This window comes from Morus notabilis, unplaced genomic scaffold (assembly GCF_000414095.1).
Source record: "Morus notabilis unplaced genomic scaffold, ASM41409v2 Scaffold991, whole genome shotgun sequence".
Taxonomy (NCBI): Eukaryota; Viridiplantae; Streptophyta; class Magnoliopsida; order Rosales; family Moraceae; genus Morus; species Morus notabilis.
Window position 1 is genome coordinate 54,949 of NW_010366779.1, and position 11,323 is coordinate 66,271.

At 36.3% G+C, this 11,323-nt stretch overlaps 2 protein-coding genes across 3 annotated transcripts; both read right to left on the reverse strand.

Moving 5' to 3' along the window:
- Positions 1-2,257: 2,257 nt before the first annotated feature.
- On the reverse strand, positions 2,258-5,931 carry LOC21390496 (amino acid transporter AVT6A). The gene is made up of 5 exons (XM_010111119.2): positions 5,275-5,931; positions 4,854-5,006; positions 4,459-4,662; positions 3,410-3,875; positions 2,258-2,762 (listed from the first exon to the last, which is right to left on the reverse strand). Exons 1-5 carry the CDS (start codon positions 5,678-5,680, stop codon positions 2,624-2,626), a joined length of 1,368 nt encoding a protein of 455 aa, XP_010109421.1. The 5' UTR covers positions 5,681-5,931; the 3' UTR covers positions 2,258-2,623.
- A 1,146-nt stretch (positions 5,932-7,077) lies between these two features.
- On the reverse strand, positions 7,078-9,130 carry LOC21390497. Of its 2 annotated transcripts, XM_024174161.1 has the most exons (4): positions 8,826-9,130; positions 8,508-8,703; positions 8,282-8,368; positions 7,078-7,463 (listed from the first exon to the last, which is right to left on the reverse strand). In XM_024174161.1, exons 1-4 carry the CDS (start codon positions 9,047-9,049, stop codon positions 7,305-7,307), a joined length of 666 nt encoding a protein of 221 aa, XP_024029929.1. In that variant the 5' UTR covers positions 9,050-9,130; the 3' UTR covers positions 7,078-7,304. The 2 variants fall into 2 exon arrangements, with proteins under 2 accessions (XP_024029929.1, XP_024029930.1); XM_024174162.1 differs by lacking the exon at positions 8,282-8,368.
- Positions 9,131-11,323: the final 2,193 nt, after the last annotated feature.

The following is an 11,323-nucleotide window of genomic DNA, read 5'->3' on the forward strand; positions in this document are numbered from 1 at the left end:
TTGCTTTACAGATTTAAATTTTTAATTTAAATTAAGATGTGATATTTTTTAAAAATTTATAATTATAATATAAAAAATTATATGTGATATTTTAAAAAAAAATTATATGTGATATTTTTTTTAAAAATTTAATTGTAAAAATTTAAAATTAAAAATTCAAATCGATAAAATAAATAAGGTCTAAATCTATACAGTTGGCTAATTTCATTGCTCATTTTGTTTTATAATATAAGCAGTCGGTGGACATCAATCACATTCGTACGCAATTCACCACCAAACGACAAACTAAAGTTGTCAGAATATACATAGAATATATTTATGTACATGTAACATGTTATTAAGAATAAAAAACTTCTGTGAAAGTCAAAAGAGAGCTCCTACGTGAAGAAATACATATCTAGCCGTGAAATGGAATTAGATTTTGATCATATACCATACAAGTACGTATGCATACATACACACATACATGCATATATGTGTGTGTGCATGTGTGTGTAATGCGTGTAATTATTACGTCGAAATCTGATGAAAACCATGATGGGAACTAAATACATCATGTTCATTGATATTATGAAAATAACAAGCAAAATTGATGCAGAACTCTATTCCAACGATTTGTGAAATCAAGATCGTTTTACGAGAATATGGAAAACAAATATTTTGCACGGCAAACAAGTTTTCACTAGTCAGTGACTCAGTAGAGGCCGAAAGCGGACACGAGAGAGCTTTCCTCATTGACCTCCAAATCCAATATATCACGTTTGTGCTTCAACAGAATATCACGCATAAGACATGTTCGGATAAAACCTAAGGCTCTCTTTCTTAATTTCAGATAAAAAAAAAAAGCATTATTTTTTTATTTTTTTATTTTCATGGAACCTATTCCCAAGGCTCTTATTTGAGAATTGAATTAATCTTTTCTTTTTTCCCTTAATAATCTTAAAATGACGTTTGTTTCAAAAATTTTGTCTAGTTTAAAATCAAAATTCTTAGTTATGTTACAGTATTTTTCTCCTATAAAAAATTTAAATTTTAAAAATTAAAATAATAAATTATGATTTTAAACTCATGAATCAAACATCACCTAAATGTGGAACACTACAATAGTGCCCAGTCGCTGAAAAGGTGCCAATCACGTAGGAAAAAGAACAAACGTCATGAAAATATTACGTAGAATATTACGTGGGTTGTTTGTTGCCACTTTTTTTTTTTTTTTTTTCCTTCATTTTTTAATGCGCGCGTAAGAGCTTTTATCGTATCCTAAAACGAAACATGTAAATAGTGATTTTCATAAAGAAAGGCAATCCATGGAGCTCAAGTGAAAAAAGAAGAGAAAAAGAGAAAAAAAAGATTCCCCCAAGTCAAAAAAAGGAAAGTAGCACAAATAGATCATGTCATTAGATGCAATTGGCATAACATATGACACATTACATACTAATTTCTATCGAATATGACAAAGTGAAGAAATAAAACAATTTTCCCTCAAAAGAAAAAGAAAAAGAAACAAAACCACTTGTAATCATAATCGGTGAAAGATGCGCACTACAGGATAAAGCGACTAAAAACGACATGATCACTGGCAAATAAACTAATCTATCAGATGAAAAAGCTACATAAAAGACTGCTTTTTGCTTTTATGCATATAAAAAATGTATATTTAATTACACCAATCGTCTTGATAATCAAATCTACAATGATAACTCGAAGCCACAATTTGAAAAACAATGTATATAAGTCATTTTGAAGGACAGTAACGCGACGAGTTAAAAACAAGGTCAACTTCCTTGTTTGGACCAACTAAAGTTTCCTAGCAAAAGTGACTAATTGAAGATTAAGGTAGCCAATTGGATCACCGTGTTTCACGTGTGTGTAGAGAGAGAGAGAGAGAGAGAGAGAGAGAGAGAGATTCTCATGTCAAAGACAGAGATTTACTTGATTCTTATGTCAAAGACGTTAAAACTTAAAAAGTTTTTTAACACGAGTGAAAAACAACCTTGGCTGTGTCTACATATAAGTTACTTTTGGGGAAAAGATTTGCGTGGACCTCTAGTCGGAGTTAAAAAGTTTTTGACAAAACAAGCAAAACCTAATGGTACATGTACTTGAAGGTTCATGATGATATTTCTCAATTCAAAAGTAAGAATTAAAATTTATTTGGATAGACATATAATACAAAATCAGACAAGGATCAGAGTAAAAACTAGGTAGGAGTAGAGTACTCGGACTAAAACAACCCGCACTGAAAACAATATCGTCAACGCTCTCATTTACACTAAATTTTTAAATAAGATCTAATTCGGTACAATTGCTCCATCGATTTGCATCTCATAGAAACCATCTATCAGTAACTCAACTTTATATCCACTGTAATCTATGTTTTACCCGTGTCAACGTATGTTCTCTTTTAGTTTTCTTTTTTCTTTTTTAAAGGAAAAGGAACAGTTTTCTGCCATGAGATGAAGTGACTTGCATTGAGCAATACAAAATTGGAGTTCTAAATAATGAGATAAGAAACCTCGAACCTTGTTCGTTTTAGCAGTTCAGCTTTGTTCTTCTGAATTTTCAAAGACCCCACGTGAATGTTTGGGGTCAGAGTAACGAGACAGTTATTCTCCTCATAAGGTTAGCTTCCACCTTCTTTATCGCTCCTGAAAATGCTGTAGATATCACTTGAGATGGCCATGATGCTTGATGAGACGGCTAATAGGATCATCAACCATGATATGAACCTATCATTCTTTGTTGCAATTCCATGAATATCCCTGCATTAAACAGAGAAAACAATGTTCATTATTTCACATTATGGAGAAGACAAACGCATTGTGTTAAGTGATGCAAGGAAGTTTCTCAATGCAGAGAGTAACGCAAAACAGAAAATAGAAAGTGCAGCTGTGCAGACATTCATGCAGATTTTCCCATGCAGGAAATTCCACTAAAAAGAATACATTGAAAAAGGTGTTAAAGACCTTTAGTAACCTAAATTTAAGGCAGAAGACTCAAAAAGAGAAAAAATGACTAAGCGAATCCGCATCTTTACTACTTGATATTAACTTAAGGAACTTTGTACTTTTGGCTCTATCTAGGATCTTTTATATAACTTCAAAAACAACATAAGCTTCATGCTTCACAGGAAAACAGCCTTGACCACACACTTGTATTTAGAAAATCAACATCCACATAATGATTACAAATACAATCTTTTTCCCAAATTTAAGCGACACCGGCACAGTACTTTTCCTTGTACACACGTTGTAAAGAATCAGATGAGTCACGAGCCAGAAATAAAGGACAAAGAATTAATATTCATAACCCTGTTAGTATTAGTTTGCGCGTATCTGGATCTTGAATTCAGCACAGCTGTTTATGATATCAGTATTACTAACAAAAAAACATGTTAATTGATCCTTACCTAAGCACAATTGCAGCTGGAAAGATGAATCCAACAGAGGTTGCTGCTGTGGCACCAGTAAACTGAAATGCATCCCAGATGCTAGGCACAAAATTAGCTCCCATGAAAATAAAACCCATGAGTGCTGCAGTTACTGAGAAGAACCTCCGATTGTTGAATGCAATTGGAAGCGCATAAGGAAAGAGAAGACCATCAACATTGAGGCGAAGAGAGTAAAACACAATGGGAAAAACAAGCATCAAGTGGATGCCATAGCTCACCCTAACGACATCAGTAAGCAATGACCCATATGGAATCCCAAGATCGCCATCAAAATTTGCTAGTACATCATCCAAAGTCTGATCCCCAAAGAGTAGAAATCCAAAGAAACTGGTAGCAACATAGACAGTTGAGCATAATGCAAGTGACGTTCTTGTTATCAACTTCATTTGCACGGGGTCTTTAAGTTCATTCTCTATAGGGTGAACTGCAGATAAATTTTTCAAATTAACCAAAATTTTATTCATAACAAAAATGCTCAAAGAATGTACCATCATTCGAAAAATAAAAAAGTGAAAAAAGAAAGACTGGACCAATGACTCTCTGCTAAGGCCCTTACTGTAACTGCTAACGAAGTACTGCCAATCAATGTGGTGCATTTTTATTTGAAAGACCTATTAGTCTGGGAATGGAGTTTTGAGCACTCTGTTGAATCATTTGGAAAAATTGTTTTAATGAACTCAAGGCTACATCATTTGCAAAACTTGCTAAAAATGATCATACTAGCCATTGACTACAATCAAGCAATTACCAGAGAGAAACCACATTTTATTATCTCTAATTGCAATCAAATATATTGTATTTATAATCGTCTCCTTATTAGTAAAAAGACTGCAAGTGACTATGTAAATAGTAAAGTTCTTCCAGGGAAGTTTGAACTAGATTGAGTTATAAAGGACCAATTTTTGAACACTCAAATAAATTGTATATCAGCTAAGAAAAGTATTAATATTAGAGCACATACTCTTAAGAGGTTATGAATTAAACAGGATCTAGTCTTAGCAACTTACTATTATGATGGCAGATGTAGGCAGTGACTAGAACTGGGACAGTTGTAAAAAGCTTCCAAAATGACACCTGATCAACGAGTTTTGGCATCAACCGTGGCATTCCAATGCTTCCATTCATCAACTTAACCATTGCTACTCCAGCTGTGATGATGACAAACACAATGGCCAAGCCCACCGACAATGCCGACGTGTATCTCAATGAATCTAATATATCACCAATACAATTCAACCACGTTATCCATTTAGCAGCAAGTCTAACTATTCACCATGAATGTAACACCTTGATAGTAGTTCTTGAGCAGCTAGCCAAACTTAATAGTTGAAATATTTCCTAGATTGATTAGTACAAGAAAATCAAATTAACAAAGATTAGTGGATAGAGTAGCGATTCATACCGACGCGCTTGAATGAAATAAGTGGTGAAAAAACAAGGAGGGTGGTAAGTAGTAGCAAGGAGGAGCGTGTAGTCCACCAGTGTTGACCAAACCATTCTTCTATCACACCCAAGTGGTGGACCATCCCCGACCACGTCCCTGATAACACATCCCCTGCACACCAAAACCCCCAATTTCGCAATATTCACAATCCATGATAGTCACTAATAAATTTATCCAGATTAATTAAAGGCACATAAACCAACCACCTAAATCAACTCGTCATCATGCAAATTAGCAGTCAAATACAGTCCAAGAAAACATTAATAGGCTATTCAACAATCCCAGCTAAACACCAATGAAGATACTCCACAAACCCAAAAAAATGAATTGGAATGACAAAATAAAGACTTGCTTTTTGGTGAGAGAATTAGATTTATACCGATGATGATCATGTAGACGACGAGCATGCCCATATTGTTGACGACAATGCAGACCTGAAGAAGGGTCCGGGCGGCACCGCCGAAGGCGTCGCCGACGAGACCCGGATACGTGGCCGCCTTGGAAGCTCGAGTAAACCTCAAGATCATGCCGATGGAGGCCTCCGTCAACATCGATCCGAGAACGATCATGACCAGGCCCGGAATCATCCCCAGCTGCTTCACCGCCGCCGGGAGAGCCATGATTCCGGCGCCGACTATCGTCGTGGAGAGGTTGAAGACGGCGCCGGAAAACGACGCGCCGTCGAAACCGGATTCGAGTGGCTCGCGGTCGTCGTCCTTCTGGGGTAGGAGAGGAATTCTAGGGCTCCGGCGACACTTGCGGTCCATGGAGGGTAGAATCGTCATATTGATCAGGTTCTTTCGAACTTTGACCGTTAACGTTGCAGACGAAAGAGGAATGGAGCGAGAGATTAGACAACTAACTGATAACAAATTGGTGGGTGTGTCGGATTCTTACCTCCGAAAAATAGGTGCGGTAGAGAGCTATTCACGCTGGAACCAAACTTTTCTCGTGTTACAAGCCAATGACGTGGTTACACGTGTACCCGGTGTTTGGTTGTCGACTAAGTGGTCTTTTGGATGACTTTCAAGTTTGAGCTTTGAAATTTCAGTTTGGCCTGCACGGCCGGGTTTACAAGACAAAAATGGAAAGCAGTTTAATTTGACAGATATGTTTCTCTTTTTTTTTTTTGGGTAATTAAGTGGACAGATAGGATACTGAAAGTGCAAGAAAATCCAATTGGGATGTGACAGCTAATCATCCAAGTATGTCCCCTTGTTTTTTTTTTTGGCCAATGCCCACCTAACTAGTTTTCTTATACCCAATCCGGAAAAGAATAATATCCCCACCAAATAAATAGCTAAAAACAAACAATGTGAGTCTTTTTTTTTTTTTTTTTGACAAAAAAAAGTCTCATTTTCAAAGTTAGTTATAAAGTCTACCGTTGCATTTTCATATTTAACAGTAATCAGCATAGCGAGCACCAGAATTTCAAAATTCAAAACGTCCAATCTCTTATGACCCCCGAAAGAAATAAACTGAAGTGGAAAGGGTCTCATTTCTCCTTACCACACAGTTATGTTTCTTTTATGCGTGCCAGGCCCTGGTCCTTCCGAGCCCAATGGGTCGCCCAGGAAGTTGTGGTCTACAGGCCGGAAAGTACACTGCCCATTTTTACCAGCTCTTCCACCAATCACCATCAAGTACCCGTTCCCAAACAGATCCCTTCCTTTTTGTTGCTTAAGACCAGGTCATGAAACCCATGATCGAGTTATTAATACTTCTTCAACTAGGCAAGCTTTACTAACAGTCAATATGTTTTGTTTCCCACTAGTTGTTTTCAATGCTAAGAGTCGTCTCACCCAAAAAACAAAACAACCAAACCAAACCAAAACAACAAAGATAAAGAGCTGACCAAAAAAGTAGGACCAAGTCCTGAGTTCAGCTCTTATCGAGCAACACCGCATTTTTAAGGAACAAATTTAGGATAAAAGAGCTCGGAATAAGTGTAGTTGGAGTCTAGTATGAGGGGAAAAATCAATAATACTCGTAACGTAATCATACTTGGAAGGATTTTCTTTGAACTGAATCTTAGTATTGATACCATGTCCACAACCATCCCCTCTCCCTTTGTTCCATAAGCTAGGAAGTGCAATTTTGGAAGATCGGAAATACATAGATGTAAGAAAGACACTTTCCAAGAAATTTTGTACACCATGTATATATGCAAGAAGTACGGCCAAATTTAAGGATTTGAGTGTGACAAAATGAAGCCTTGAAAGAGCTCATACAAAGATACATTAGTAGCAAATAAATCAGAGTTTGATCCGTCATTAAGTTTTTGAAGAATGCTAAGCAGCGAAGCCCCAAAAACAGTTGAAAGTATCCTAGTACAAACAAAAACATTTTTACCCCAGTGAAGAAAGTTTATAGACTTACAGATTTTTCTGTCAACTAATGCACCATAAATCAACGTTTTCTCTTTCCTCTTGAACTTTTGCTAGTGGTTGTCTGAGTCTTGTGTTCTGTAGATGGCTTTGAAGATAGCAACTTTGTCCCCACAACAGAACTCCACAAAGCCCTTTCCACATCTGATGGTGTGAAGGTCGCTTCTTCTGAACTCAGCTCCTGCATATTATCCTCCATTTGGTGATCAATGGCATTCACATTTTTGTAATTTTTTATGATAAAAGGAATCTTATAAAAAAGATCGATCAGTTCATCAACAATGGCAGGCACCTACACCCCATATAAATTACACACACTAGCACGCCATTCTGAATTGAACTCGTATGTAACTTTAATTTGGTGACAGTGATTGTAAGAGATGAGAATTTAATATGACAAGTTAAAATCATCGAATAAAATACTTCTATTTGTAGTGTAAGCAGTTCTTGGTGGACAAAAAATTTGATGTTTGTGTTGGTAATGCATAGCAAGTGCATTTATGAATGACTGTTATACAGTTCATTCTACCACCATGTTTCTGCAGAAGTGCAAAAAGAGTTTCTTCCAAAAATCATTGTAAAAGTCACTTTCTGCCTAGCAATGGACTTTTTAAAATCCAGGATTTAACACCAGCAACACACTCACTGGCTATTAGAAATCTTAAGCGCGTTCCAACTCAACTAATACAAGGGGCAGCCACATTATTTTTTTTTAGCCCCTTTGATTTTTTAATTAGCAAAAATATCAAACTTTGGGTCGCCTCAACATAAACTTTATCTAGACTGTTGAATATTAACTTAATTTTTTCAGAAAATTTAGAAAACTCTCCTTTATATTTTCGAATGATCCCATAAGAACCACATTGCGACAATTTCGAATATGAATAACACAAAAGTACTGCAAATTGAATTTCGCAGTTCACATTTTGTTATAACAGAATCAGGGGTATGAGCTATGTAGCGAAAAAAAAAAAAAATAGCGCCAAGATTTCAACTAACCTTTGCTTTAGTTTGTAACTTATTGGCAAACAACAGATACTGCTTGGCCGTATAATCTTTTGAGTTACCAAGAGCTGCCTCCATAGCCTTTTATTTTTCATCAGCATTATGAGAATATTATTTAAAAAAAAAAAAAAAAAACGAATTAACAGAAAACAAAATCCAAAAAGCAATGAAACGGCATGTTTTAGATAAACAGACAATAAACTGTTTAACCAAAATTTACCTCATCGGACATGAACGGAGCCAAATCGGGAGCGTAGGCCGCGAGAATTGCAGATGCGGTGGCCGGACCGACGCCTTTGAGAACCGTAAGCTCAGAAACAGCTTTAGATATATCAGGAAGAGACTTAAAAGCCTTTCGAGACGCCGATTTCACCAGGTCTTCATCCAAGGCCGAAACGAAATCCAACAGGCGCGGCCTATAAATTCGATATAAATTAGTGGCAAATAACCTATAGATACACTGATAGACGACTATATATATACATATATATATATATATAGAGAGAGAGAGAGAGAGAGAGAGAGAAGAGAGAGGTACCGCCATTTTCCACGGGCGAGCTTCCATCGCATGAGCTGGGAGAGCTCGGAGGTGGTGATGAAGGGGTTAGGGTTTCGCTGACGGAGGAGAGGAGGGAGGTGGTTGCGGTAATAGTCGTCCAGCGAGACCAAATTGGATTTGTTGAGGGATTCTATGCGAGACTCGTAAGCAGAGAGGGCTTCTCGCCAGAGGCTAGGATTAGAGCACCCAAACTCCACCGCCATGCTTGTAACTCACTCTGTGTTTTTCACTTTCTTGGTGATGGTGGTGACTTTCCCGCTGGCGCTACCGCGCCTAAATTTTGTTTTTTTAATTGATTTGTGGAGGCCGTTTGGCGCATAAGGACTCTGGTTTGGCCCATTTTTTGTTGGACTTGGATTTTTCCGCATGGTATGAGTCCATTAGAATTTAGGAGGAGTAAGAACACCACCCTTCTTTTAGAGAGTTGTATTCATTCTTACACTTCAAAATTTTAAAAAGAAATTGTGAAATGTATCTTCTTTTTAGTTTTATGTTATTCTATTATGATTCTGTCAGACTTAAGTTGATATTAGATGGAGGAAATAAGGGCCCAAAATTGTATAGAATTTAATAAAGATAACAAATCTTTATATTTTCTAACTACATATGCATTTCTCTAGCTTTCCTAATTTGATAAGAAGATACTACTTTTACCCTTTTTTAAAATATAATTGCACTTACAAGTTTTCTTACACAATTTTTAACAATTTAAAAGATGTCGTTAGGGATTGTCAGCTCGTGTTGACAGGGGGACAAGTTTCCCACCGTCTCGTCACAAAGAGTTCATAACAACCATATAAAACATCTTCAACTCTCCTTATAACGGCATCGTTTCTCATTTCGTATTCTTTTAGCAATTTCTCATTACACAATTTTTTTTATGCGATCTTCATTTTCTTAGTGAGCTTTTGTTGGCAAAATCGACTGCACTCTAATGGTGGCTACTTTAGCTATAGAAAGGACTTTTTCCCTAGCAACTGATACTCTAGAGGCGACGACTAGTTGATTAAGGGTTACATATTAAGATTTTTAAAATTAGATAGATATCTAGGGTCTTAAAATTTGGGGATTTCATCAAATTTTGGGATTTTTAAAATTGGGAATATATTTACCAAATAAAATTTGAAATATTTTCCCAACAAAAAATTCAAATCATGTATAGGTAATTTTTTTCTTTACTTGAAAATTGGGCCATTGTTTTTTTTTGTCCTTACCCTCTAATGTCTGTCTATTTCCCTCCTCAGATTTTATAAATTTTAATAAACAAAAGAAAAGCCAGATTCCGCTTACGGGGGTGACAATTTTTCTTCTAAATTTTCATACCGTGCTTCAAAATTAAGTGGATGATAATTAGACTTACGTTTCGATAACAACATTCGTACGTCTCAATTGAATGATCATAGCGATCATCTATGATTAGCCATCACCATAAAATGAAGTCCACATGCCACAGTTTTTTGTGATTTAGAATTGAGATCAATGAGAAGTTACGACATAAAAGCTATAATTATGAAGTAGATATGAGTTTCCATTTATGAAGTTTGCGTGGTTCTCTACAGCTCGCGAGAAGGGAATTGTAGATGAAGTTTTTATTATTATTATTTTATTTAAAGGTAAATATGATAATTTTATTAAAAAGCCACTAAAGGGATAAAATACATGACTGCACTAAAGTCATAGGAACGGGTGTCACTCACAATATTAGACATTAGAAATGCCTCCCTAATCCAATAACGGGGAGGACACATCCTAAAAGTGGCTCTATAACATTTGGCCACAAATAATCGACTCAAATAGAGCCAGATTCTAGTCCTGTAATGGACCTCACACATACACACATACCTCAGACTAGCAGTGGTGAAGAAGCCATTTTACAACAAAATACAAAAAAATTATACACAAATCCACAACCTAGACATGAGAGATCTGGTTAGAGATGGTGTGAACACCACGAGCAAGCAACTCCACCAAGTCTGTTCATGAGTTTTCAGAGTCCACGGACGGTGAACATCCTCCGAAGATTGTGTAAAGACACTGAGAAACTTATACCTTCATGGGCCAAATTTGAGGAAACGCCACATCTTCTAGTTACACGGAGCCCATCACCTTTTAAATCATCTTGCTGCAAGATTAAAGATGAGATTTTTATGGCGAGGCCAAAGAAAAAAGGCCGGCAAAGAAACTTAGAGAGAAAGAGGAGAAAACGTTTTAGAGAGTGAGAGCCTTTGAAATTATGTAGATGAAGTATTTTAAAATATAAAGTTTTGAAAAAGAACTTTACAATAATCAATATTTCAATATTATCTATTCATCAAGACCCTAAAAAATCATTTATTTTAGGTTCTTTCTCTCAAACTTTTTCTCTTCATTCTCTTTAAGTTTCTCTGTTAGCCTTTTCTCTTTAGCCGGAGATCCGGCGTGGCCATAAAAATCTCATCCCTGACCTCGGTCGCAGTGAGACAATCTACAAGGTGATG

Bases quoted from the DNA above. Each gene is read 5' to 3' on its own strand.
- LOC21390496 (XM_010111119.2), bottom strand. From the start codon at position 5,680: ATGACGATTCTACCCTCCATGGACCGCAAGTGTCGCCGGAGCCCTAGA. The intron at 5,007-5,274 runs GTATAAATCTAA...TTTGGTGTGCAG, and splicing joins CGTCTACATGATCATCATCG to GGGATGTGTTATCAGGGACG. The intron at 4,663-4,853 runs GTATGAATCGCT...GTGATATATTAG, and splicing joins TATTTCATTCAAGCGCGTCG to ATTCATTGAGATACACGTCG.
- LOC21390497 (XM_024174161.1), bottom strand. From the start codon at position 9,049: ATGGCGGTGGAGTTTGGGTGCTCTAATCCTAGCCTCTGGCGAGAAGCC. The intron at 8,704-8,825 runs GTACCTCTCTCT...TCGAATTTATAG, and splicing joins CTCGCCCGTGGAAAATGGCG to GCCGCGCCTGTTGGATTTCG. The intron at 7,464-8,281 runs GTTAGTTGAAAT...GATAATATGCAG, and splicing joins AGTTACAAACTAAAGCAAAG to GAGCTGAGTTCAGAAGAAGC.